Source organism: Amblyomma mixtum, chromosome 10, assembly GCF_055824585.1.
Source record: "Amblyomma mixtum isolate Tamu chromosome 10, ASM5582458v1, whole genome shotgun sequence".
In the NCBI taxonomy this organism is placed as follows: Eukaryota; Metazoa; Arthropoda; class Arachnida; order Ixodida; family Ixodidae; genus Amblyomma; species Amblyomma mixtum.
In genome coordinates, this window is record NC_143021.1 from 9,477,126 (window position 1) to 9,505,000 (window position 27,875).

The following is a 27,875-nucleotide window of genomic DNA, read 5'->3' on the forward strand; positions in this document are numbered from 1 at the left end:
AACAACCCAGTCGTTTAGCTGAGAGAAGCATTCTAATGCGCGCGTTTATTTCCGCAACATGCATGTTTAAGTGGTTTGTAGCTACAGCCCAACTGTTTAAAGCACTATGCACTCTTCCGCTTACGCACCGGAGAGACGTATATATTAGTTCGAAGCCCGGTAAGACAAATTCTTTTGGCTGTATTTTATTAATGCATGAGCAGTATGGGTGCCATTGGGCGAAAATGGCGGCATGTGTCTCTGCGTAACCGCCAAGTGAAGCGCCCGGCGCCTGCAGCCAGCCGAGCGCGACAACTCCCCTCCACCCCCCCTTCCCCCTGACGAAAGGGAAGATTGCTGGTGCGGGAGAGGCGTAGGAGAGAGAAGCAGCGCGGGTCACATCAGGGAGCATTAGTTGATCCTACGCGGCACGCCGAATAATGCAAAACGTGTTTAATGCGAGAATTGTAAAATCCAGCCAGTGTAAATGGAGCAAATGTAAAGCATAAATTCATCAGCCAGTAATAAAAGCAAGCGAAATTAATTGGCGCAAATTTCAGCGAATATGGTATGGCTAAAGGAAGCGCAGAATTTTAAATCGTTAGAGAAAGGCATGAAATGGAAAACAATTATGCTAAAAGTCTCATCTGCTTACGTAGTTCACTGCATGAGGTCACCTGAGCGTATGTCAACTTTTCACCGGAGTTTTATAATGATGTTATGAACTGACGGCTAAATATTCGCGGACACAGCACAGCGAAGGTGTAGACGTTAAAAGCAATATTGCATTAATGTCTGAAATCAATCTTAAGCGCGTCCCTGATGTCTGTAACGGCTGCTTGGACCTGAAATTAGCGCTTTCCACCACCATTACTTTTCAGCTTCATTCTACCAAAATCTGATACTTATCTTGTGAGGTAGGGGCGCGAAAATTCAATACTGTTTTTCTATTCGCGCTGTTATCTTAGATTATAAAAGATTCATGGTTGGAAGTCATTCTAGTGGTCCCCTCAGGTAGATCAAAATTTAAAATGTCTCAGTGCTAGCAGAATAACCGAATGTGCTTATTCCAAGCAAAGTTACACTAGAAAACCGTTACCCTATTGATTCTGAACGCGGCTAGGCTTACGCCGAAGATTCTATTCATTATGTGTTCAGAATGAACTTGGACACAGCTGAAGAAAAGCAGGCGGCATGATGGCACTACGCCCCGTAAAAACCTTAGGGTGGTAGAAGGATATGCAACAATGTACGATTAGCAGCTGAACATTTATTGAATACCTCCGGTTATACGTGCCTCGAGGGAAAGTATGCGCTGCAACCAAACCAAGGTCAAGGTGAAAAGGCAAATAAGATCTGACAGATCGAGTAAAACTCTCCAAGGAAAACGTGTCATGGCAAACCTCCACATAATAGGAGTCCCTCAGATGAACACTCTAACAGTTGCCACGAGGAAATGAACCGTTACGTTTCCTTTGTGGCAATCGAAAGTACACTAATGCAGTCACCTGGCTGTAAACTTAGATGGCGGCTTTGCCTCGACAATAACCTTCCCAGTCGTGTCTTCTTTCTTCCCACAATTGCAGATTTTGAGAAGCCTGAAGTGCAACTGAGACGAGCTGAAGATGCACCCCATCACCAGCTTTCACTGCCACTGGGTGCTCTCGTAAAAGGTCATTTATGTCTGAGCAACTGACCTACAGCCATACCCCATTAAGGCTTAGTGTTGTCTGCCTCCTTTTATTGGTTATTTTTATTGCGCAGTCATGGCCAGAAGTTTGCAGGATGCGGATTCGCGAAAAAATAATTTCTACGTGGCCTCGCTAGTCAATGAACTGGTACATGTTCCAGCAAATGGAGCACGCATGTGTCCTCATCCATCTGTTCTTGAGGCTTCTATAATCAAAAAGAAGGGAAGCACTTGTTTTAGCGACTCTTCATTATCCCTCCGTAGAAATGAAGTGTCGTTTCTTGATAGCTTTTGTGACGTCATGTACTGTGCGTCTTTCCAGCCCTGCATTTCTAGCGGCCGTCTGTTGTTTGTTTAGACGGATTGTTAATTTTATTATAGGTTTTGTCTTTCTTTCTGTTGTTTTTCGGCATCTGACTGCTTTTGCTTCATGTGTTTGACTCCGCCTTTGCTACGATTGTCATTTGTTTTTGTTTTATTTTTTACTTCTTATTTTTATTTTTGGTGTTTGGTTTCTGACTACTTTTGCTTCTCTTGTATGTCTCTGCTTTTCCTACGATTGTTCGACACTGCTTTTGCTACGAGATGGCCTCCTCCTGTAATTTCTGTTATCAGAATCTTAGTTTTTTTTTGTGCAGGGGTTAAAGGTTTCTTGTCTGTTATCCTGGTGCTGCTGTTTTTTTTTTCCACGTGTTGGGTTTGGAGCGATAATGCCATGAGTTTCATGCTAGAGCTGTATGTTTAAATATGCCACCATTCCATGTAATAAACAGTTGGTAGCGTGCGCATGTGGTGTCCCCTTTCTTGTTAGGGTCCTTGTTGCGCCGCCCTTCATTTCATTATGCATCTGTGCATTGTATTCACCTCCTTTGCGTGACCGCACAGAAGAGTTTCTCTCTTTTTTGCGAATCCGCATCCCGCAAGAATTTCTCTCTGAGTGTACGCCCATTTAGACACACTGCATGCTACTTGCGCAGTTTCAATGCAATTATATGCGCCATATCCACCTATGGTGAGCCCACTCTAACTTCATTGAACTTTCACTCAGCTGACGTACTGGTGGCTTTGTGCTGGGCACAAAAGATAAAATAACATTTGCACAAGACACCCTGTGGGATAAAGTACTTTCTGTCCTGCAGCCTACAACCAGCGACGGCTGCTGAATGCAGCATCCATAACGCGATAAATGTCCTCGCTGGCCGCTGCCGCCTTTCATGCCTGGTTCACAGGTGCCGAACGCAGCCCGCGGCACGCGTCCCCTGGGCGGCGGTGGCAGGGTCCCTCCATCCTTCGAAGGCCCTCTCGACCTCGGCGGCCAGTGCGAGCGTCAGCCGGTCGTTGTCCCTGGCCGCCACCAGCTGGACGCCGACGGGCAGCCGCGAGCGCCCGCCCAGTCCTACGGGGCAGGCGGTCGCCGGCAGGCCCAGCACGTTGAATACGCCCGTGTAGGCGAAGTTGAAGGCGCGCAGGGTGGGCACGCCGTGGCGCGGCGCGGGCTCCGGGTGCGTAGGCAGCAGCAGCACGCCATCAGAGCCCAGCAGGGACTCCAAGTCCTGACGCAGCTGCTCCACGCGCGCGCACAGGGAGCGCGCTGCGGACGAGCCCTTTTTGGCGACGGGGCCGACGCCCTCGACCAGCGCCAGCGTGACGGCGTTGATGGTGTGCTCGGAGCCGCCGCATAGGCAGCGCAGCAGCTCCAGCCCGGGCCTCATGGGGCTCCCGCAGTCGCGCAGCGCCTGTCGGAAGCTGGGGGAGTCGCCCGACGCCATCATGGCCGCCCACATCTCGAAGGCCAGCCGCAGGGAAGGAAGCCGCACCTCCGACACCCGACACCCGGCTCGCTCCCTTAGGTGCGACGCCACCTGCGTGTCCGAGTACGAAGGCCAAGCAAAATGCACCAAACCGATTTCCTGGCTACATCAAGGGCTCACTGTTAGCAGAGTACAACAGTATACAACAGCTGTATCTTACCGGTGCTCACCTATGGGGCAGAAATGCGGAGGCTAACAAAGGGTGTTCAGCTTCAGTTAAGGACAACGCAGCGAGCTATGGAAAGAAAAATGATAAGTGCAACGTTAAGAGATCAGAAGCGGGCAGAGTGGGCGAGGGAACAAACGCGTGTTAATGATATCCTAGTTGAAATCAAGACGAAGAAGTGGACTTAGGCAGGGCATGTAATGCGAAGGCAAGGTTAAGGGTAACGGAGTGGATACCAAGAGACGGCAAGCGTAGCAGCGGCGGCAGAAAGCTAGGTGGCCGGATGAGATTAAGAAGTTCGCGGGGGTACGGTGGCAGGGCATGTAATGCGAAGGCAAGGTTAAGGGTAACGGAGTGGATACCAAGAGACGGCAAGCGTAGCAGCGGCGGCAGAAAGCTAGGTGGCCGGATGAGATTAAGAAGTTCGCGGGGGTACGGTGGCAGCAACTGACAAACAACAGGGTTAATTGGAGAGACATGGGAGAGGCCTTTGTCCTGCAGTGGGCGTAGTCAGGCTGATGATGATGATGATGATGTTAGCAGCGTAGCGCCCGGTACTAGCGTCGACCAGAAGTAGCGTGGCCGTAGGATCATTTGCACGGTAAAACTGTGCTTCTAGAAGTACGAGCGTACATATGAAGTAGATTTGTCTTCAGTTTAACAGTAACCGATATGCTCAGTAATATAAGTATTGTAGTCCAAGCAGTAATACTGCAGCGTGAGCAAACAATCTCATCGAAGGCGAATAATTTCTTGTTTGTAGTGGAAAGTGTTTAGGGGGGGGGGGTGCGCAAAGCATAAATGTGTGGCGGTATATTTACTGTCGGCGTGAAATGAAGCGTTAACAGAACGCCAACATCGAAAAATAAACATATCAGCTGCTGGAAAGGAGATATAGGTGGACAGATTTCCACCTAGAGTTCTTAGGAGTGAAAATCAATTGCTCCAGTATTGAGTTTTCTTCCGTTAAGGTCTTCTCATTTTGCTATTCCCATTGCGATTCTCCTGTTAGCGTTTCATTTGACAATGTACAGGCGAGAACATTAGTTCCAAGCTGTTCCTGGAACAGCGTAACGTATCGTACTTCCTCCGTTTCTCTCTACCATAAGCGCGCCATGATGGTGGCGCCACCTCCGCGTTGGATACAGCACTGCAAATCAGACAACATATGAGGAAAAAAGTGGACGGAACTAAAGCTGACTTGCAACAGCAAGTTTTGTTGAAGAGACATTATAAACGGATGTTATCTCTTAGTATCAGTGACCACCTCCCTATTTTCTTGTTTTTTTACCTTGCGTACACAATAGCTAAAGCAATTGAGCTACTTTTTCCTGTCATAACGTATCGGGCGAAGCACTAACGGGGTTTCATCGTCTGATAGAAGACACCAACTCGGAACGTGTGTCCATTGAAAGGAATCCGAAAAATGCCTTTATTTGCCGGCATATAGTGATATGATCTGGGATCATATCACTATATGCCGTCACATTCCACGAGAACTTATCTTGGGATGTTCATGTTGATAATACATCTGCCAAAATTTCAAGAGTAGTAGGTATCCTCTCCAAGTTTCGGTACTACTTTCCACAATGCATAAAAAAACTTTTGTACGACTCTTTGTTCACCAGTGTTATAACTTATTGTTTCTTAGTCTGGGGTACAACCACTGTCTCCAATATTACAAAACTCCATGTACTACAGAAAAAAGCAGTTCGTGCAATTAACAACATTCCAAATGATGCACACACCAAACCTGTCTTTGAGGCATTACACATTGTACCTATTGTGCAATTGTACTCTGTCCTGCTGCGCAAAAAGTACACATCAAATATTAATCAAGGAACTGCATTCCTCGCTGATTTGTCTAGACTAACATGCAGAGAACGCCCCTACAATACGCGCATCGGAGACAACTGGTATTTACCGCGAACGCGCACTAACTACGGCAGACAAATGCTGTCCTACAATATCCCGTCCATTTTAAACAATTTGTGAAAAACTGTCATTAGTGAAGAGTAACAGCATATAGTTTCTTTCTTTAGTGTACTAACTCAGCCTGCTTTTATGCCTTCCCTCTTTACGTGATATGTTTGATGGTTATGTGTTTTTGATGCCCTGAACGTCTTCATTTTCGATACAATGTGCTTTTGTTTTAAATATGTCACAGGCATAACATATAATGTACCGTTGTGTGATTGTGAGTTTTTGTGCACAATGTAGTTGCTGTAGGGGGCGGGGACCTCCGTCAAGCCTCTATAGGCTTTTTGTCCCCGCTCCCCACATCCTTGATGTGAAAATAAACCTGATTGATTGATTGATTGATTGATTGATTGATTGATTGATTGATTGATTGATTGATTGATTGATTGATTGATTGATTGATTGATTGATTGATTGATTGATTGATTGATTGATTGATTGATTGATTGATTGATTGATTGATTGATTGATTGATTGATTGATTGATTGATCGGGACCGAGGACTTCACCGCATGGTGATGAATTAGGCAGACTACAAAGGGAAATCTTTACGAGAACCAGCAAAGTTGAAGGTTCATTTTTTTAAGGAGTTGCTGTACTGCCCTTCGACCGTCACGTATCCATGAATTTGGGCCGTGATGGCAGCCTAACTTCCCTTCTTTTGGTTGGTTGGCCTCAAATCCTGCGTTCATCTACTGAAACTTTTCCTTTCTTCATCTTTACCTACTCATTTGATCTTTTTTTATATTATAAAGCTTATGTATATGATCAAATTTTCTTCATCACCAGCAACGCATTAGTAGTGCGAACGAGGTCTTCTTCAGACAACCTCAACGCACAGTATATTTGCCAAAAGAGTAAGACACTATTATAAAAAAATAATTTCTTTTAATCATTAACCGCTGACAAAAATAAAATGAGAAAACCATGCATAAATCCATTGCTCAAACATCACATAAACACAAAAATAAATTATACCGCCCCTCTATCAAAACTTGCGACGTCTTTAACCTTGTAAAAAAAATAAAAAAATATCGAGGCGAAAAAAATCAAAGTGCGAAATTAGAGTACTACGAAACATGATTCACTCATGCTTCGAAAACTCCAGGAAAATTTAGCAAGAAAAATTATGCATTGCAGCCCTCATACTGGAGTTACTCATATTTCCTCTCCACAAGGAAACATTCGTGACGATATAGCTGCCGATGCAATCAATGGCCATTTCATAAATACCGGAAAATATACTCCCGCTAGCTTACAACCTAGACAAGAGCTTCACCACCTAATCCTGCCGTAGTGAATTTATTAAAAATGTTGCTAACTACCCTGCTTGAAGTTCAGACACTGATATCGAATCTTGATGACAGCGCAGCGACTTACTACGATGATGCTAAGGTAGTTTTTATAAAATATCTCTGTTCTAATATTTGCTGTTGTAACCGATATTATCAATACTGCGCTTCAGGCTGAGATATTTTTTGGTGAGCGCAAAGTAACCAGAATCAGGGGCGTAGCCAGGGGGGAGGGGCTACGACCCAAATTTTTTCGAACTGTCACCGACCGCAGCATGGCCCAAGTACATACATATCGCGCCTTCTGCTATCGCAGTTTTGTTCTTGCCTGGATCGTCTGTCTTTCCTTGTGTGAAGTTTACTATCTGTGATTGCGCAGGTGTGTATTTGCCTTGTTTGACGCATTATATAGTGTGTTTCGCTAGATACGTAAAGTTAATGGAGACATACGTGTATTTAAATATCTTTTTGTGAGGTTTTGTGTATACATACAGTGACATTGTTTCCAGTGACACTTTTTGTCCTTTATCAAGTTGTATCTTCGCACTTCCAATGCATATTTTGCAGAACTCCTTATTTATACACGTGCTCGTTGTTGCGACTAAAATTTCGGTCCAATTGCTCGCAATACATGACCGGTGACAGCTGCTGCTGCGCAGTACACTGGAACGAAGGAGAGCGTCATTGAATGAGGAGATTTTTTCCTGGCCGTTGCATATCTATAAAAAATGTAAAGAATCTTGGACGACAAAGATTTATTAAAATATTTGTCCTCTATACTTGCTAATTTCATGGCCTTGACGTTTTTTTATATAAGCGGCATGCACTACTTTGCTGGTTTCGGACTGATATAGTTATAGACTTCGTGTGATATTTTCTTTACTTATTAAAAATACGCAAAATCGTGGAAGCATTGGTATCAGTTATGTCTTCCACGGTTTTTAAGGCGTACGAATACATTCTTTTATTTTAAAAAATACATATTTTCCTTGTCTAGACAGTGCGTAGCGTTATCTATTACACAATGGCGTTGTCAATATGGCAATGCAGTTATTATCCTTGCGTTTGATCCCTCCTCAAATTCTATGAGGAGGCCGCGCTGCAACATGAGCCCCCCCCCCCCCCCCCCCCCCCCTCTGAATAAAATTTCTGGCTACGACACTGCCCAGAATGCATGTTCAATCCATATGAAATTTTTTGATGCCCTATCCTATGGTACCATTCTCTTCCGCATACACCCGTTGGTTCGGATGTAATCGTGCGGACAACCTCGGCCCACTTTTTGACAATTTTGGCTCTAATTAACGAACTAATTAACCCACCTCAACCCCCCGACTTCCCGCATGAGATATTTTGCTGCTCTATCCGATGGTACAATTCTTTATCGCATAAACCGATTCGTTATGACGTAAACCTGCGGACAAGCTCGTGATGACACGAAACCGCGAACATAGTCGTACCATGCTTACGCCTTAATAAACGGCACCGACGAAAAGAAAGATGACGCCGTTTTGGCTCCACAGAAGCCTTGTTCACAATGTCGGCTAGTTATGCTTCAGAAATATAGTTCACAGCAGCGGCTGCGTCCACAAAGTCAGCGGGCGGTTTTCGCCTTGTGGCACGTAAACAGTGGTGCATGTCTCTGCCTACTTTTTGCTTTACGCGAAACACAGAACCGATTAACCATTGAGCGGCCGGCCTGCGACGACCAAATGAGTGTGCGCGTGCCCTATATGCTCCCCGACGAACAATGGCCCGCGCGGTCCCCTCACTGGCGCAGGGCAACGCATCTTTGCCGGCCGGAAAGGCATCGCGGGGGCTCCCCCTCCTCCACGCAATTTGCACGCCCGCGCACTCTCAACAACCTTGCGCAGGCAGCACCCCAAATTTATTTTATTTCTTTATTTTTATTCCCTGTATTTGTACACAGTGTATATTGCCGCCCTATCCCTATTGCCGCCCTATGCCGCCCTATCCCTACTGGAAAATCATCCCAGTACACAAAAAAGGCCCCCCATCGTCTAGTAAGAACTACCGTCCCATCTCCCTCACTAGCGTTCCCTCTAAATTAATGGAGCACGTAATTTACTCACACATCATGACCTTCTTGCAGTCTGTCAGCTTTTTTGACCCTTCTCAAGACGGATTCCTGAAAAACCTATCCTGCTCTACCCAACTGGCCCTCTTTACTCATGACTTCAGTTCTAGTATGGACACGAACACACCCGTCGACGCTGTTTTCTTAGACTTTGAAAAAGCTTTCGACAAAGTCTCCCATGAACGCCTCTTATTTAAACTTTCGCGCCTAAACCTCCACCCACTAGTATACGATTGGCTCCGGAATTTTTTGACTAACCGTCAGCAGTTTGTATGGGCTAACAATCATGCATCTTCCATCTCCCCTGTTACCTCCGGCGTACCTCAAGGCACGGTTTTAGGACCTCTACTATTTTTAATTTACATCAACGACCTCCCAAGTAATCTATCTTCCACCGTTCGTTTGTTCGCCGACGACTGCGTCATCTACCGGAGCATCACTTGTAACAGAGACACTTACCATCTGCAGTACGACATAGGACTTGTGGAAGAGTGGTGCGCAAACTGGCTGATGTCTTTAAACGTTAATAAAACAACGCTAGTATCATTTCATCGTCGTCAATCGTATCCTACTCCCAATTACACCCTTCGCGGTTCCATGATAACACACGCATCTTCATATAAATATTTAGGTATTATCTTTACACAGGATTTCTCTTGGACCACCCACATAATGAACATAACCAACGAAGCTAACCATGTTCTTGGTTATCTAAAGCGTAACTTGCGTTTGGCACCTGCTTCCGTAAAACTGTCCGCCTATTTAACTCTTGTCCGTCCTAAACTTGAATATTCATGCTCAATCTGGGACCCCCAACAAATTAACCTAGCCAAAACCCTTGAGTGCGTCCAGAGCCGCGCGATAAGATTCGTATATTCTGATTACTCATATCATACGAGCGTAACAGCATTGAAAACAAAAGCTAACCTCCCCAGCCTTGAATCCCGTCGAAAAATAGCCAGACTTTGCCTTTTCCACAAGTTTTATCATTCGCATTTCAGCCAATCTGTTATCACCCCTGCATACCGCCTTTCACTTCGCATCAGTCATCCGAAAGCTGTTCATACACCTCGAGCATCTACTTCTGCGCACCTAAAATCATTCTTCGCCCAGACCGCAAGAGACTGGAACGACCTCCCCGCTGAAGCTTTCATCCATCCTGGCCTGGAATACTTCAAATCATTCATCACTGATTTTTTTTCTTCAATGATATGTATGCCCACCCCTCATGTAATGCCCCTAGTGGGCCTTTGAGGTACTAATAAATAAAATAAATAAAAAAAATCTTTCTTCTATCGCTCCCCCTTTCTTTCCTTCTCCCTGTCCTCTCCGTCTCATTTAATTCCCGCCAGCCGCAGCTCAGGTGCTTCAGGCTTCGATGGCGGATGCCGCGGCTACCAACATCTGCTCCTTCATATTTTATTTTATTATTACCAATAAATAGCCACTAACATAACTGGGCCGGCTCGCGTGGCCTATGGCTTTCGCGGTTCCGATAGCCTGTTTCGGGCGGCATCGGTGCGTTTTCCTCTTCTGTCGATCCCTCTGTAGGCAGCAGCGTCCCTTCATTTTCTCCCCCTATTACTTGCCTTCTTTCTTCCATCGCCGCCGTTCTGACTCATCTTTGTCTCGTGGCCGCTTTCATCGCTGGCCTTAGACTGACTTTCATACACACGACGGCTCTAGGTGGGCTCCGTATAACGGCTCACACAGCAAGGAAATAAAAAACCACGGGGCTACAAAACACCAGAGTGCATATAAGGATGAGCATGCCACCGAAAGGGAGTACCACTCCGGTTTAATACCCCTGCAATGGTGACAATGGTAGGAAGAATCTGTCACAAGAAGGTCCGTCCTCCCAGGGTTTCTGTGGGCACGGCAGCTCTAGTTATGTTGCCCTTATGTCTGGCGATCAATGCAGTAATATCTACAGGGTCTGGAATATTTGGGGCCCGGGTTTTAAATTCCTATGCAAAATCTACTTCCCCATTCGAGCTGAAATAACGTTCACAAAGTAGCAAAATGTGGTCTACGTTATCTGATAAGTGATTCAACATCGGTACTTGCCTAGATTTTCCGGAATGGACGGGAAGCTGCTCTTGTCGGCGTGCACAATTTTCGCAGACGCGAGTCGAGAAACTGCGTTGACATGGTGCGCCATCTGTCGAGCGGACGATCTACACCTTCGAAGTAAGCGCGCCAACCACCTCGCCGAGATGGCGGTTGCCTAGCCTCTCGACAGATGGCGCGCCATGTCAACGCAGTTTCTCGACTCGCTTCTGCGAAAATTGTGCACGCCGCCAAGAGCAGCTTCCCGTCCATTCCGGAAAATCTAGGCAAGTACCGATGTTGAATCACCTTAACAGATAACGTAGACCACATTTTGCTACTTTGTGAACGCTATTTCAGCTCGTATAGGGAGTAGATTTTGCACAGGAATTGTTTAAAACCCGGCCGCCAAATATTCAATACCCTGTAAAAAACCCCGTTTTGAATAAACGCTCGTTCTCTGCATTGAACTCCTTCCTTCCCTTGGCCTGAGAGTGCTGTCGCGCAATGAAAGCTGTCCGAGCCTTCGACTTTGCCCGTTCCCGATCCCGCATTGTGGGAAGCATATGTGCACCTGCTGTAGACCACATTCAGAAAGGTTGGTTGGTTTATGGGGTTTAACGTCCCAAAGCGACTAAGGCTATGAGAGACGCCGTAGTGGAGGGCTCCGGAAATTTCGACCACCTGGGGTTCTTTAACGTGCACTGACATCGCACAGTACACGGGCCTCTAGAATTTCTCCCCCAAAGAAATTCAACCACCGCGGCCGGAATCGAACCCGCGTCTTTCGGGTCAGCAGCCGAGCACCATAACCGCTGAGCTACCGCGGCGGCTCATTCGGAAAGCAACATATTCAGTACGGTCTGTGCTGTAAATGGCTGGAGAGTAACAAATCAGCGGTATGATATTCCGTTAAAATTATAGTATTCGGTAGCGTGTGCGGAGGCAAAGGTATACTCACGTTGACGACGGCCGCCTTCACGTCTGGATGGACAGCGGACAGCGTAAAGCACCGGTCTATTTCGGTCAAGAAGTGCACGCGAATACTTGTGACGTCCACCTGCATGCGCAGTGAGCGAAGCGAATTAAGGCCCGTCCTAAGGCAGTGAGGCAGAGGCTTCCACGGCTCAAGAACATAAACATCAAGCCAGGCGTAACTCTCGGCTCTATGATGCAGAACCAAAACAAATTTACTGACAACTTGGAGACAAAAAATAAAATGCCTGCAGATTTAGCATTGCTAAGACCGATATATAGTCCGAAACCACAGTTTTTTGCAGGTTGACACCACCACCACGTACCTGAAAGCGCGATGGAGGTGTCGACTGACCCAGGTGGTGGTGATGAAAACTTATTGTATTGGGTCCCTAGGACGGGTACATCCTAATGACGGGTGGCTGTGCGCATCTTGAACTTTTTCATCGTCAATGCCAATTTACCTAATGTACGCCACCGGTCTATGCGAATTGGTAAATGGGTTTTTGGGGAAAGGAAGTGGCAGAGTATCTGTCTCACATCTCGGTGGACACCTGAACCGCGCCGTAAGGAAAAGGATAAAGGAGGGGGAGGAAAGGAAGAAAGAGGTGCCGTAGTGGAGAGGTTCCGAATAATTTCGACCACCTGGGGAACTTTAACGTGCACTGACATCGCACAGCAGACGGCCACCTTTTACGAATGGCCTCCAGGTCTAAGCTCCAGTGCCGTGTTTCTGCCACAACGTTGCGCATGCCAGCGCATGCGGCGAACATCTCGCTGTCACTGCCGCCACATAGCTCAAACGGCGAATGTTAGAATGATAGTAGTATTAGTTGAAGACGAAGGTGATGTGCAATGCAGCGCGGGAGTGTTGGTTTGAATCCCAGGTGCCGAAATTTCCGGAGTCCTTCACTGCTGCGTCCCTCATAGCCTGGGTTGCTTCGGGACGTTAAAGGGGCTGCGAAACACTGCCTGGGGGGGATACCGGCTATAGTTCAGGTGGATTCTTAATGTCGCACAGATGCTGGCTTAAAAAGAATGACAGGAATCGATGCACAGGAAGGGGAGTTATTCAATGAAGAAATTTCAAAATGCAAGCAAACAAAACGCTGCCCTCAACTCGATTTTGGCGGGGCTTCCCACTCCTATTTCGCTCTCCCAATGACGGCACCTGGCGCAACCAATCAAAACAGCCTGCCAGAGCACGTCGCGGAAGTTCGCATTCCATGGTTGCCTGCTCTCTGTAACTCGTTCTTGCTTAGACTGGCAGCGTCGTTTCCATGCCAGAGCCCCTGGTGATGTATTTTTATTTTACTTGCTTTGCAGTGCTTTTATCTAAGACAAACAAGTTGTTTATGTTGATCTATTATAGAATGCAGGCAGCTGACAAAATGTGTCTATTTGTTCACACAATTTACAGTATATTTACTGTTTGTCCAATCATCAAGCTCGCGCCAGGTGATGTCATATCCGCTGCTGAAACCCGCCACTGTGTGGGGACACCATGAGAGCCATGAATTTGTTTTCGAGAGGACATTAAAATATTACAAAACGGAATATACGCGGTATTACCCACGCTAATAGCACCATATTAACTCACTGTATGCGATCAACGGGTAAAACAGTCAACTAAGATTGTGTTTCTGGGCCCCTTTAAATCCCAATAAGCCAATAAATGTGCACTGCAGAGAAGTCTGAACTCGTCTTTTTGCCGCAGGAACTCGATGTATACACGTGTGTATACCTGTGCGGCTGATTTCTCTAATTTAAATAGGATTAACGTCCGGCTCCCTCCTTTTCTTTTTAATATACACGTCAAAGAAACCAATGGTCGGTACCTCAGACTCGCACAAACTATGGGAGGCAAACGATGCGCTTCCTAGTTCCGAACACACTTAATTCAAATGAATGGTGGTGTGGGAATGCCGGCTGTAAAAGAAATGTTTTTATCAAAAATTTTCTTAGTCGTATGGATGATGACAGTTTTTTCTCTTAACTATTGTTTTGTGTACATGCTTGTACATCCTCACTGTGTCTCTTCACAAACAGAAAATTCTACTTCCCTATTTCTATTATCTCATAGTGAACATCATATTTTGTACTTATGTCTGTCGCTTAGAAATATTTAGTAGCGTTGTGTTCTAAATGTCTGATTTTGATTTCATTTATGGTTCTTCTTGCCTGTTATATTGTGTCATGTTCAATTTGATTTAACTGGTAAAAAAAAACAACCCCTTATAAGTTTCGTCTTTTTTTGCGTTCGAAATTGCAGTGCTTAGTTAAATTGATGCTGTGCTTTATTATGTCCGAATTCTATATGCCCTGCTGCCTTGTAATGGGCCCCGGGCCTAGTCAAGCTACTCTGAAGTAGCTTTTTGCCCAGGGGCCTTTTTCTCTTTTAGAGAAATAAAGAATATGTGTATGTATAATGTGTATGTAATTGCTCGCAGAGGGTGGGAGGAGTCGACCAACGCATGGAGTGTCTTTCAGACAATAGCGTGGCGGCTTTGCTTTCGCTTTTATTTTGTTTTTAGGTTTCCATCGATGAATAGATCTAGTCAGAGACTACATCGCTGCAAATTAGGCCTACGGAAATAAAAAATACGCGAGGACTCTTTGCTTTCGGCGATCACTACGTATTACTCCGTCGATGGCAGAGCAGCAAGCCGCCACGGGACTGGTTGAACGGTTGGTTGACTCCTCCCACCGTCTGCTATGCGGAGAATTAAAAAAAAAAAAAGCGGGAGCCAGGACGTTTAATCGGATTTAAATTAGGGAAATCGGGCAAATAATTCGCAGTTTCTAAGAACGCTCGGAACGTGTAGATCGAGTTCCCACGGTAAAAATACGGGTCCATATTCCTCTTCAGTGCACCTTCAACACGAGGCATCTTCGGCTGCGGCGATAGCCTATAGTGCTCGCGCCCAGTGACCAGCCAAGCTGACCTCTTAGTGCTGCCGCGGGTTGGAATCCCAGTCACGAATATTTATTTATTTATTTATTTATTTATTTATTTATTTATTTATTTATTTATTTATTTATTTATTTATTTATTTATTTATTTATTTATTTATTTATTTATTTATTTATTTATGTCAGTTGGCACGAACCCACAAACACCGCAAGCATAAAAACAACGCAATATCTTCCTTGGAACTTCTAGTCCCTTCGGACTAAAAGTACTCAGGTAAATTTAACGACTCGGCTACACAAGGTGGTCACCGCAAGCGACTGATACCAGCAGGCAGGCTCACCTTTTGGTGCAGCCTGAGCCTGGTGCGTGCATTCTCTGGTCCGACGAGCACGGCCAGCACCGGCACCAGGTCCTGTGAGTAGCGGCAGAGCGGTCCAGTGGACAGGAAGGCGAGCTGGTGCCCGCGCACCTGCGGGAACTGCCCGTCGAGGCCGGTCAGGCCGGGCGACGCCTTGTGGCCGAAAAGACCGTTGAAGAAGGCTGGCATGCGAATGGAACCGCCGATGTCCGTCCCCAGACCCAGGGCGGAGCCCGCGGCCGACACCAGGCTCCCTTCGCCCCCTGCGCAATTCAAGGGTGCTTGTAGACCTCCTAAGAAGTCGGGGAATGGGTTGTACCACGTGCTTACGGGCGCCTTTAACAGCGCTGCTGAAAAGACAACCCAATTTATTCGGTCGACCGGGAACATCTTTGTCACATGACATGTAAAAAGCACTGCACTAATGACGTATCTAGGGGCAGTTCGTGTTATTTCACACCTCCTGGGACCAGCTTGTTGCCCGTCGCTGAAATCTGTTATGCACGAGTCACATGCGTTGTGTAAGGTTTTGAAGAACAATTTCAGCTTTCCAAACACAGAGACGCCGACCAGTAAAATGAAAATTGTAATTGACGTTTCGGCGCCCAGAACGGGGGCCTTGTTCACAATGGAATCACACCAAGAGGATTCGTCTTTAAAAGCTAGAGTAATCGCCGTAAGGATCGCGCGTAAATCGGGTTAAGATTGCCCGCAAAATATCCGTAATGACGCCTTGGCAGAGCACGCGGTGACACAAAATCACAAAATCGATTGGGAAAAGGAACGAATCATCGAGAAAGAAAAACTGACAGCATCGCGGCTTCATCTCGAGTCCCTGGTGATACAGACGACGGCTCACAAGCTTAATCGTAACGAGGGGAATATTGACCCGATTAACGCGCGATCCTTACGGCGATTACTATAGCTTTTAAAGACGAACCCTCTTGGTGTGATTCCATTGTGAACAAGGCCCCCGTTCTGGGCGCCGAAACGTCAATTACAATTTTCATTTTACTGGTCGGCGTCTCTGTATTTTGAAATGTATCCCCCCGGCCAGACGGGATTCCGTTACACTCTCGACTTCATTAGCAATTGCAGCTCAATTGCTACCGACTAGAACAGTGAGTTCAGGCGAGGTATGGCGGGCAGACACTGCGGTTTGCACTGAATGACCCAGCTGTGCTTATCGAGGAAGTGAATGCGCCGTACCGCTGGATCCTCCGGGCGTCCTGCGCAGGTCGTACGGGTTGCGCGTCCGGCCGTACAGCTTGTTGTTGGATTCCCACCACATGCCCATCTCGGACACGTTTGTCACCGCCAGCGGGATGGCGCCCGCCGAGCGTAGTGCCGCCACGGCGTCCGAGTCGCGCTCAGCCAGCGCTCCACGGCGACTGCACAGCCCCGCATCCAGAGCCAGCCCTGCAGCCGCGAAGACCATTTGAGGGTGTAAAGAAGCAGCGACACACTGGGCTCTGATTGGCTACAGCCTGTGAGGCAACAGCCCCTCGGCTTACACGATACTTCTGCGCAAACGCACATTCTTTGTGACTGCCCTGCCTACAGCGCCGAAAGACAATCCCTCAGCCGTGCGCTGGAGCGTCTAGATCTACGCCCACTCAAGGAAGGGAAGATTCTCGGCCATTGGCCGCGGCGATCGTCGGCGGTGAAGGCCTTTAAGGCACTGCTCCGCTTCTTGAGAACTTCGGGCCTGCATGAGAGGCTGTGACTTCAACGAACACTGACTTTTTAGAGTGACGTCAATTTTCTGCTACTCTCCTTTCTCTTTCTTTTTTTTATCCCCTCACTCCTTTCCCCCCATGTAGGGTTGCAAATCGATTACTTTTCCGGTTAACCTCCCCGCCTTTCCTCTTCTACCTCCTCCTCCTACGCAAACCAGACTCGCGTCCTCTTTCAAGGCGACACTACGACTAGGTTTGGTTTGGTTTTATGGGGTTTAACGTCCCAAAGCGACTCAGGCTATGAGGGACGCCGTAGTGAAGGGCTCCGGAAATTTCGACCACCTCAGGTTCTTTAACGTGCACTGACATCGCACAGTACACGGGCCGCCGCGGCCGGGATCGAACCCGCGTCTTTCGGGTCAGCAGCCGAGCACCATAACCACTGAGCCACCGCGGCGGCACTACGACTAGGTTCTCCTACCATGCTTTACTTACTGACCGTCAGAATAACGGAGTGGATTCCAAGATAGGGTAAACTCGGCAGAGGGCTAATGAGAGTCAGGTGGGCTGATTGCGATCAGAAAGTTTGCGGGGATATGGTGACTAGAGCTGGAACAGGACAAGGCTAATTGAAGATCAATGGTGCAGACATTTATCATGCTTTGAAAGTTGCTGTGTTGGCGATGACACCGATGATGAATTTTCACGACCTACAAAAATATGATTGTGCCGTCTCATGGTGCTTTTTTTGTTTTTGATGATTGTGTGGTTTTGATGCTGCTTGGCTTGGATGTATTCTGCTTTCCTCAATAAACGTTAGTTTCGAGTCAGCGCTCGTCCTGGTCGCCCCTCGTCCTCGTCTTCAGCGCTGTTTATTCATTATGACATGGCGCTGCTCTTGAAGCTTCCTTGCTAGCTGCTCACGACGCTAGGGACACCTGGCAGCCTAGTTCAAATATGGCACCGCGGTGGGCGGTCGTCTCTCACGTGGTGAGCTTGAATACCTGCAGCGGCTTCAGAACGAGTCAGGCGTCAACACGGCAAGTTTCGAACTGCGTAACAATTGCATTTTGGTAAACTGCCATTCATGATCTGAGAGAACTTGCCATATGTACGCCACTCCTTTCTTATTCTTCTAGTTGTTTCCCTCACATGATGTTGTTTCCCTCACAGCTGTTACTACCTGCCCTAAGTAGACATATACCCTTACCACTTCAAGCACCTCGCTACCAACTGTGAACTGCTGTTCCCTTGCGACTCTGTTGAGCATTACTTTGGTCTTCTGCACGTTAATTTTAAGACCTACCGTTCTGCTCTGCCTGTCTAAATCATTGATCATGCTTTGCAGCACACCTCCTGAGTGGCTTAGCAAGGCAATGTCACCAGCGAATGGCAAATTACTCACGTGTTCTCCATTATCTCTTATCTCCACCTGTTGTCAATCCAGGCCTCAAAACGCCTGCTGTAAACAGGCGGTGAATAGCATTGGCGAGATCCTGTCTCCCTCCCTGACACCCTTCCTTATTGGAATGTTACTGCTGACATTATGAAGAACTATGGTCCCTGGGCAGTCGTTATAGACATCTTCCAATATTTTCGAATAACACTCTTCTACATCCTGATTCCACAATACCTGCATGGCTGCTAGGTTTAAACTGAGTGAAATGCTGTCTCTTATTGAGCGCTATATATAAGGATTGTTTATATTCTGCGCATTTCCCTATCACCTGATTGATAGTGTGAGTATGGTCTATTGTGGAGTTTTCTTTTGTGAAAGCCTGCTTGCCTGATCATTTTCTTGATTGAAGTCTAAGGTTGTGAGTCTATCAGTATGACTTATTGAATGCTTTGCAGGCAACGGACAGTAAGCTGATCGGTCTCTAATTTTCAAGTCCTTCAGATCTCCTTTCTTATGAACTAAGATAATGTTAGCGTTCTTCCATGCTTCTGGTATGCTCGAGGTCACAAGGCATTGCGTATACAGGGTGGCGAGTTTTTCTAGCACAATCTCCTCTCCGTCCTTCAAGAATCTACTGTCACCTCATCCTCAACAGCCGCTTTCTCCCTCTGCATTGCTCCTAAGGCTTCCTTTACTTCCTCTTTAGTTACTGGCGGGAAGTCCCACTGCTGTGCTCTACTGTCTTTCTCATTAACGCTCTGATTACTATGACTACTCTATAGATTTGTGTAGGACTCTTCGGCTACTTTAACTACCTTATTCATATATTTAATGGCTTTGCCCTCTTTGTCTCTGTTTATACGTGCCGTCGCCTTTAACCCTCCAAAGGTCAGCGTTGCTAAGGAGATACAGCTGATTCTTTTTTTTTTTTGCATGCTACGCAAGTTGGCTCTTCCTATTCCACCTTTTGTAAGACAAGACCCTTTTGAATAAAGGAAGAGGCCCACAGCGTTAAAAAGACGAGCACACAGAAAATAAGGACAGGTCGGGCGCTGAACTCTAATTGCTTTCATTTCTTCGAAACGAGACAGAACGAGAACGTTCTGCGCATGCGTAAAAATTGGCGATGAAAACACCCTCAACTCACACAGCCGGCAAGCATAGGACCACAAATTTAGAACATCCCTAATCAAACTTAGCAGACGACCATCGCCACTAAAAGGGTCACTGACGCAAGCCGAACCGAGCCTTTTGATACAAGAACCTTCGAGTGATTCACGAGCGAGTGTACCCTTGCTCCTGTCTAAAATTCTTATTTGTGTCAGTTTCGCTTCACAGTTTGGTTTGAAATCACAGGTTTGAAATCGGCAGTGGGCGGGAAGATGTGAATTCATATTGTTTTGTATAGAACGCTTGTGCTCTCCCGCCTGATCATTCACACATCGGCCGGTTTGGGTAGCGTAGACCCATTTAGCTTCTTAAATAAAGAACACACAGCGTTTCTAACTTATTTTCCTTAAAGAGACACATCGAATTAGGCCGGTTGACCAGTCGTCGCACGTTGACCTCGCAGGTGACGAGTTATTCTCATCAGTGACAGCACGACACTTTACAGGCCAAAATATCTTATTTCAGTCACTTCAGTACAGAGCAAAGAGGTGAATATTACATCTGCATAGCCTACCACTGTTTTGTGGACGTCTCATTAAAGACTACAAAGAGAAACTCCTTTTTCTCCATTTTCTTTCTGGCCCCATGTTCACGTTTCTTATCCACCGTGGATGATCAGCTAATTTTTTCAGCTCCTTCAACAACAAGGTATAAGCTTCTGCACCAGAGAATTAACCGTTAAACCCTGTATTTCATCGCGACAGCGTTAAGGGCCCCGTGTCGCAGAAAAGCCGGTGTCGGCGTCGGCGGCGTTGGCCGTGAGGGAAAAATCCCAGATGCATTAATAAACAAAACCTAAAAGGAAATTGGTCGAGTTGAGGAATCGAACCAGGGCCTCCGGAGTGCGAGACGAGCACGCTAACCACTCCACCACGCCAGCTTGATGGTTTGGAATGAACAAAGGCACGAATAGTGGATACGGTGTTGTCTTAGAAAGGTCCTTTAGAGACATGTCCTTTGGTGTATATTCGTAATTATTTAGTCGCAGTTAGTCGCAGTTAAGCGAGTAGCAAAGTACGTTTCCGCTACTCTTCCTATTTGCTTGGAGCGCACGTAGCTCCATCAGGCGGCGCCCATTAAAACCACTCCCTCCTCCTCCTCCTCGCAATATAAGCCACTGCCCCAACAAATAGCGCGCGACGGCAGCGCCTCCCGCTCGTCTCGTTCGGGCGCAGTGGGGCCGTGCGGGGACGCAGGAATCACGCGGTGGGCGGCGAACACCGCAGCGCACATCCAAGCCGCGTTCAGCACGAAGCTTGCGGCTTGCTGCCCGTTCGTTCGGCGCGGAAGCTGTGCTGTCGTTCGTGGCATCGGGTTTGTCGACAACGATGTGCGGACGAACTATACGACTGCAACTTGAGTTTAGGTGAGAAGTGAGAAAGAAAATGAATGAGAAGACGAAAAATGAGGAGAAGGCGCTATCGCGTCTACTCTTAAGGCGAAGCTTAAGCGTCCTCCTAATTTTTTTCTGTGCAAGAAAAGTTTGAACGGTTTAAGAGAGTCTCAAACGTGCTGCATGCGTTCTTAACACGTATAATGTGATAAGGTTATGTTTACACGACGCATGTCGAACTGATTTCATTTATTAGGCTTAGACACGACTGGCATGAGATACGAGCCAAAATAAATTTAACAGAACTTACTCCAAAAAATAACATGTTGGGTATATTCAACAATTTTTTTTTTCGTTCAACTTTTACTTCTGTGCCTTGAGAGCACCGCCAATGGGAAACAGCCTATCTTAAGTCCTATATCCGCCTGATAATCTACTCCTGAAATAATAGTGCGCTGGCGCTAAAGTATTACATGGCAAATGCTCTGGTGGACTCTTCTCTACCTTTGCTATCCATTAAGCGAAAAATTAAAACTACTAAAAGACCGTCATTAATCTATTTGCTATAAATAACACGGTTAATACTCAATCTCATTAAATTCCTGTCTCCGTTGTCTTGTGCTTGTACAATGTCATGTAGTTGGTCATTGCATTTTTGCTGTCATTTATCCGCTGCAATGTGTGTATTCAGTGTTACTTTTGCAAATTTTGTAAGATTGCCAAGTGCTACTGTTTCCTTTTATTCTGGTGTGCAGGACAGGCCTTTGTCAGACGTTGACACGCGTCTATAGCCTGCTTTCTGTCTGTGTACCGCCAAAAAGGAAATAAATAGAGAGATAGAAATGATAACCTGGAAATCGGCTGGTCCAAGCAGTTCACTTTAGAAATGGCAACTGTACATTTTAGACAGCAACAACTATATCCAGATGCAACTTAAGTCTTCAGTGAAGCTCCACCCACATTGAGGACCGCCGCACAGAATTCCTCCACGACAAAAACACAGTCCATTGTTACAATGTTTCTTGTTGCTTAAACAAGAAGCTAATCACATGAAAAAAAAATGCGAACACTTAAGCTCTGCCTGAAGGGTATGACGCGATAGCGTGATTGGTTAATTCTCATATATGGAGAAGACCATTTTCTACTTTACATTTTTAGGTCCCTGGGTGGTGGCGGTGGTGTAAACACTTTTTTTCTACTATATTCAAGAGAGATATTGCTTGGACCGTGCCTGAAGGGCCCGGCCCTCACAATCACTAGGAGGGATCCCTAGTCCGGGACCCCTGTAGCTTCCACGGCGGCCTGGGCTCTTGTCACCAGGGCTCGTGGTCCTGGAGAGTTGAGCAGCCTAACAGAGCAACCTCCCAGTCCTCTCGGGTGGGGAGGGGGTGGTGTAGGAAAGCAGGATTGGCAGAAAATGCTCACACCATGTTATATGTGTCCGCAAACACTTCCTCACAGTGTGGACACTCGCCCGGAAAGGCCGAATTGAAATGTTTAAGCACTGCCGGGCACAGGGAGTCCTCCTATCCCTCCTGGCGTAGTTGTGAGGCGGTTAAGTGATGCGCCACTCCCCTGCGATGGCAGGTGCTCCCTGCTGTGGGCCTTGTGCGACCCAGGTTTCTCTTCCCGAGTGAACACTCAGTAGTTTAACTGCCACCTGTCACGGTGGGCAGTTCGCTCACAATCCGGTGCGCAGGTTGTGGTGACGCCGCAAGGTCACGTGACCTAGGTGGCCCACCTTCCTCCTGGGTTGTTCTCTGGGGCCACCTTATGCTCGTGATATTTCGCTCGTAACGCCGACGCCGACCACGCCGACACCGGATTTTCCAGAGAACGGAAGCTTTAATACTGTCGTATTTAAAAATTAAAATCTCTAGAATTTTGGTACTTGTGTAAAGAGGAAGATGGGCAGCAGCGGCAGCCGTAACGCCAGTGCACGGCGCGAGATCGTTGCATTGATGGTCGGAACTCGGACAGCCATTTTGGCTAGCTCTCCTTAGGCTGTTTTCCCTGTAAATCCTGCTACACCTGGCTAATTTGACACAGTGAAATGCTAAAACGCTGATTTAGCTCTGTTATGATTGGCCAGAAAAGTAACACAGTACGCCGCAGACCGTGGACCATTTTACCAACTGCTTTTTTTTTAAGTTTTTTACTACTGTAGAGGCAAGTCAACTTCATCTTAGACAGCATAACGAGGTGGGACAGAGACTAGGATGTGGAGCGCTGCACTACCGAAAGCAAATGACCAAGGATGCAAAAGAAGTCAGTTCTGATCAGGAACACAAATAACTGAAGCTGAAAAAGTATGCTCACTTGTGGTAGTAAACATGGTGGCTTTAAGTTCACTCTCACATTGCGTGCTGATGCAGCAGTAGGTTAGACTTGCAGCCCTTAATTCTAAAACCATGCAGGCCACTTTACAACTGGGTCAAGCAGTCGGCCATGTCTTGCACTTCTGTGGTGGCGTTGGGCTGCTCAGACACTATGGACAACCTTCCTCGCTTTTTCCAGTCAGGGTGTGGTAACGCCTGAAGCGGGCTTTATAATATGTCTGAGGGCAACGGGTCAGTGGCGAGATAGACGGATCATTTTGGACTGACGCTTTCTGCGAAGACTACGGCCGCCCTCGTTGGTTCCAAAGCAGTGAGAAACGAAGTTCCCGCTGAAAGAGGCGCAGGTTATAAAGAAAACGCGGCGCACGATACACCCGTTTTAGCGCCACTCCAATGGCGACCCAGCGAGAAGTGAAAGAGCGAGGGTTGTGAGCTCGGTCTCATCTTCGTAAAGCCGCAGAGTGTTAGGAACAGTGCTGCGCAACACTCGCCCTTGACGCCCAGCAGGTCCTTGGCGGTGAAGGGCACGCCCAGCAGCGGCTTGGCGGCGAGCAGCGCCTCGCCCGCGGCGCCTCGCTGTATGGTTTCGCGCACCAGTCGGTCCACGTGTCGTGCCTCGTCCAGGGCCTCGCTCATGCGCTCGTCCACCACGGCGCCCAGCTGGGGCTCCACGGCGCCGATGCGGGCGCAGAAGGCGCCCACCACCGCCTCGCTGCTCGCCTGCGCCGAGACCGGGAAAAGGGCACCGCTGTCTTCATCATAATCATCATCATTTATTTGACACTTAAAGGCCCCTGGGGGGTTATTACATAAGGGGGGAAGTAGTACCCCATTTGCCAGAAGTAACCGAGCAACAGTTTGTTCCTTCTCGAACGTATAACGGAGCATTTACAGCAGCCCTAAAGACCGAACGGTATACCATAATGTAAGGACATGGTCTCACCTTTCTTTACACAGAATCAGAGCTTAAGGGCTGCCATGAGTGCTTCGCTACGCGGCTAAGAAACAAACCACCTGTGCCGGGTTACTTTTGGCAAAGGCTGTACGTTCAACGTTACTCACATTGGTGTGGAGAAAAGAAAGGAATCAATCAAAAAGCCGAGAGGAAAAGGGCACAGTCTTCATCATCATCATCATCATTTATTTGACCCTTAAAGGCCCCTAAGAGGGCATTACATAGGGGAGTGTACATTCAACATGACTCACATTGGTGGGGAGAAAAACAAAGGAATCAACCAAAAAAAAAAACAAAAAAGAAAAGCATAAATAAAAATAATGTCACGAAAGGGAAATGAAACAATTTATAAAGCAAGATAAGACATCAGACGTTCTTTAAACCTTACTGGATCGCATTCAATGACAACAGATTCTGGAAGCCAATTCCAGTCTTGAATAGCAGCTGGCAAAAAAAGATTTGTTAAAGGCGTTAGTTGATCTGTGTAAACGTTGGATGCTCATGGAGTTGAATAAACGGGATGACGTGCGCACACGAGGGACTAGAAGGGACACGCGTAGGTTAGGAAAATTGTGATATAATTTGTGCAATAAACATAAGCGAGAAACTTTGCGTCCAAGGGCTAGTGGGCTGATCACTACAAAAAAAGATGTCAAACAAAACATCAACTTCCTTTCTTCCTTAGCTTCCTTAACAAAGAGAATACCTTCGCATGATACACGTTGTCGGGAAATCTGGAACATTGAGAGATGCAGAACAAACTACGGAAAGCAAATGATTAAACATAAACTGCCAGAAATATTGAATATTTGTTATAGACACACCGTACATCCCGAAAACGCATCAAAACAGGACCTAAGATTTTTTTTTTTCGTGCTCAAATGTGTTTACTTGAAGATCATTTCTACCTTCATCCTACTGTGCCTGAATTGATTTTTTTTTTCTCCTTTCTTGGATCTTGTGCTCTTTTTGTTGTGGCTTGAAGTCTGCTATTTTCCACGCGTAAATATGCATTTGTAGTTTTGTGTATGTCTAGAGTTTTGTGTATGTCCTTGAAATGTATTCTGTTGTCCGCTGATTTCTGCCTTGATGGAAGCAATCATGTATTTGATATGGGGGGGCGGGAACCAGTCAAGCTTTCCAGCTTTTTTTTCCTAACCTCCCCCATCATGTTGATGGAAATAAAGGCTATTATTATTATTATTATTATAGCGATGGATGACTTGATAGCGCTAATGCTGTGGTAAAAATCGTAATCTGAAGTAATAATTGGATTGGATTAGAAAACGTTTATTGTCAGCACTGAGCCCTAGTGGGCATTATACTAGGTGGCTTCGAGCCCATGGCTCTTGGCGACCTTGTGAGCCCACTCAGTGGCCCGGACTTGCGTCAACGGGTCTGAGCTGGCCAGTATAGCCTCCCACTGCTCTAGAGAAGGGACTGGTAGTAGGTCCGCCGGTGGCGGCGCCTTTTTGCAGCTCCATAAAATGTGGTCATATCCGGCTATCTCGCCGCATTGTTTGCAAGTAGCGTTGTATTGTGTTGGATACATGTGTGCTAGTCTCGACGGGCTAAAGAAGGCTCGCGTCTGGAGCCGACGCCACGTTACCTCCTGGCTTTTGTCGCGCTTTTTGTCTGGTGGCGGATAGATCCTCCTTTCCAGTTTAAACTGATTGGTGTATTCGTGAAATGATATGAATGCATCTCTCGTGAAATTTGGGGACTCAACCCGGCTCACTGCTCGGCTGACATAACCTCGAGCTATACTGTGAGCCAACTCGTTTCCCCTGTTCCCCGAGTGTGCCGGCACCCATATGAGTTCCACCTCTCTTTGGTCCCAGTCTTTATGTCTTAATATTCGTTCTGCCTCCTGGGAGATCATACCCCGCGCAAAATTGTTGATAGCCACCTTGGAGTCGCTAATTATGGTGACTGCTTTGGTGCTGGCCATTGCCATGGCGATAGCCGCCTCCTCCGCTGTCCCTGAGTTTTTTGTTTTGACCGAACCGGCCGTTAATGTTTGACCCGAGTCGTTCACGGCCACGACCACAAAGGAGTCGCCTCCTTCGTATTCCGCCGCGTCTACATATAGGTTGTGTATTCCGAGCCTTCGAGCTTGGCTTCAAGGGCCTTTGCTCTGGCTCTCCTCCTGCCTTCGTGAAAAGCAGGGTGCATATTTTTTGGAAGTGGTTTAATAGTGAGTAATTTTCTAACTTTGGACTGTAATTTTGCCTGCGCGTTTCTTTCCGGAATTTTATCATGTAATCCTAGGTTGCTCAGGATCTTTCTCCCTGGGGGTGAGGTCGCAAGCCTCCTTAATTGCGCAAATATATGTGCCTCGCATAGTTCCGTGGTGGTGTTGTAGATCCCCAGTTTAAGAATTCTTTCCGTAGAAGTGCAGTGGGGCAGCACCAATGCTGCTTTATATGCCTGCCTTATGATCCCATCTATTTTGTTCTGGTCCGCCAGCCCTAGCTTGAGGTAGGGAACGGCGTAAACTATTCTGCTTATCACGAAAGCCTGAACCATTCGGCAGAGATCTTTCTCTTTGACTCCCCGTCTTTTGTTAGCTATTCGCCTTATGAGCCTGGTTGTCATGTTAATTGTGGACTTAAGCCTGTTTATTGTCTCTGTGTTCTTTCTATTGTCCTGTATTGTAAGTCCTAGGAACCTGATTTTGTCAACTCTGGCTACCGGAGTCTCATTTACCAGTACGTGAACGTCTCCTGCGTTGGTATCGCGTTTGCTAGCCCCCCGGATCACCAGAAGTTCGGATTTGCTTGGCGAGCATTTTATTCCTGCCCATTCCGCGTAATCCTGGACAATATCGATCGCGTGTTGGAGATTTTGTTCTATTTCACCATCGTTTCCTGTATGCGTTCATATTGTTATGTCATCCACATATAGCGTATGGTTTATAGCTTCGACAGTCTTCAATAGCGGCGGTAGGTTCTTCAACGTCAGGTTGAATAAGAAAGGAGAGAGCACTGAGCCCTGCGGAGTTCCCTTGTCTCCCAGCTTAATAGTTTCTGACTGGATGTCTCCTAGATTTATTTCTGCGGTTCTGCCGGTTAGAAAGTCCCTTACGTAATCGTAGGTCCGCCTTCCAGGGGCAATCTCCGCCAGATTAGTTAGTATGACCTCGTGTTTGACGTTATCGAAGGCTTTATGCAGGTCTAGGCCCAGTATAGTTTTGGCGCCCCCTTTGTTGGGCGGGTCTATGATGTCTGCTTTGAGCTGGAGCATGACGTCCTGCGTGGACAACTTGCTCCTGAAGCCTAGCATCGTTTCAGGAAATACCTCCCTTTCCTCTGCGTATTCCTGGAGTCTGTTTAATATGACATGTTCCATCAGCTTCCCCAGGCAGGACGTTAGCGATATCGGCCTGAGGTTGCCCACTTCAAGTTTCTTCCCGGGTTTTGGAATAAAGATTACTTTGGCATGTTTCCATTGTGAAGGTAGACTACCTCGTTTCCATATCTCATTTAGGTAATCTGTGACTGCCGTGACCGAGACTAGATCTAGGTTCCTTAGCATTTTGTTGGTTACCCCATCTGCCCCCGCTGCCGACGTGGTTCTTAGTTGACTCATTGCTCTCCATACCTCCGCTATCGAGATGTCCTCATCTAGCTGTGTGTTCTCTGCTCCTTGGTAAGCTGGAGATGAACCCCCTTTGTCTATGTTAAGG

General features: G+C 46.9%; 1 protein-coding gene across 2 annotated transcripts in view; it reads right to left on the reverse strand.

Moving 5' to 3' along the window:
* Positions 1–1,229: 1,229 nt before the first annotated feature.
* Positions 1,230–27,875, reverse strand: part of LOC149325100 (fatty-acid amide hydrolase 2-A-like) — an 85,921-nt gene continuing 59,275 nt past the window's right edge. For both annotated transcript variants that reach the window (XM_089563865.1, XM_089563866.1), the window contains 5 exons: positions 23,724–23,952; positions 16,522–16,731; positions 15,295–15,575; positions 12,027–12,125; positions 1,230–3,531 (listed from right to left, as the gene is read on the reverse strand). In XM_089563865.1, coding sequence (XP_089419991.1) covers positions 2,893–3,531; positions 12,027–12,125; positions 15,295–15,575; positions 16,522–16,731; positions 23,724–23,952 — 1,458 coding nt within the window. In that variant the 3' untranslated portion in view covers positions 1,230–2,892. The remainder of the gene's footprint in view (positions 3,532–12,026; positions 12,126–15,294; positions 15,576–16,521; positions 16,732–23,723; positions 23,953–27,875) is intronic.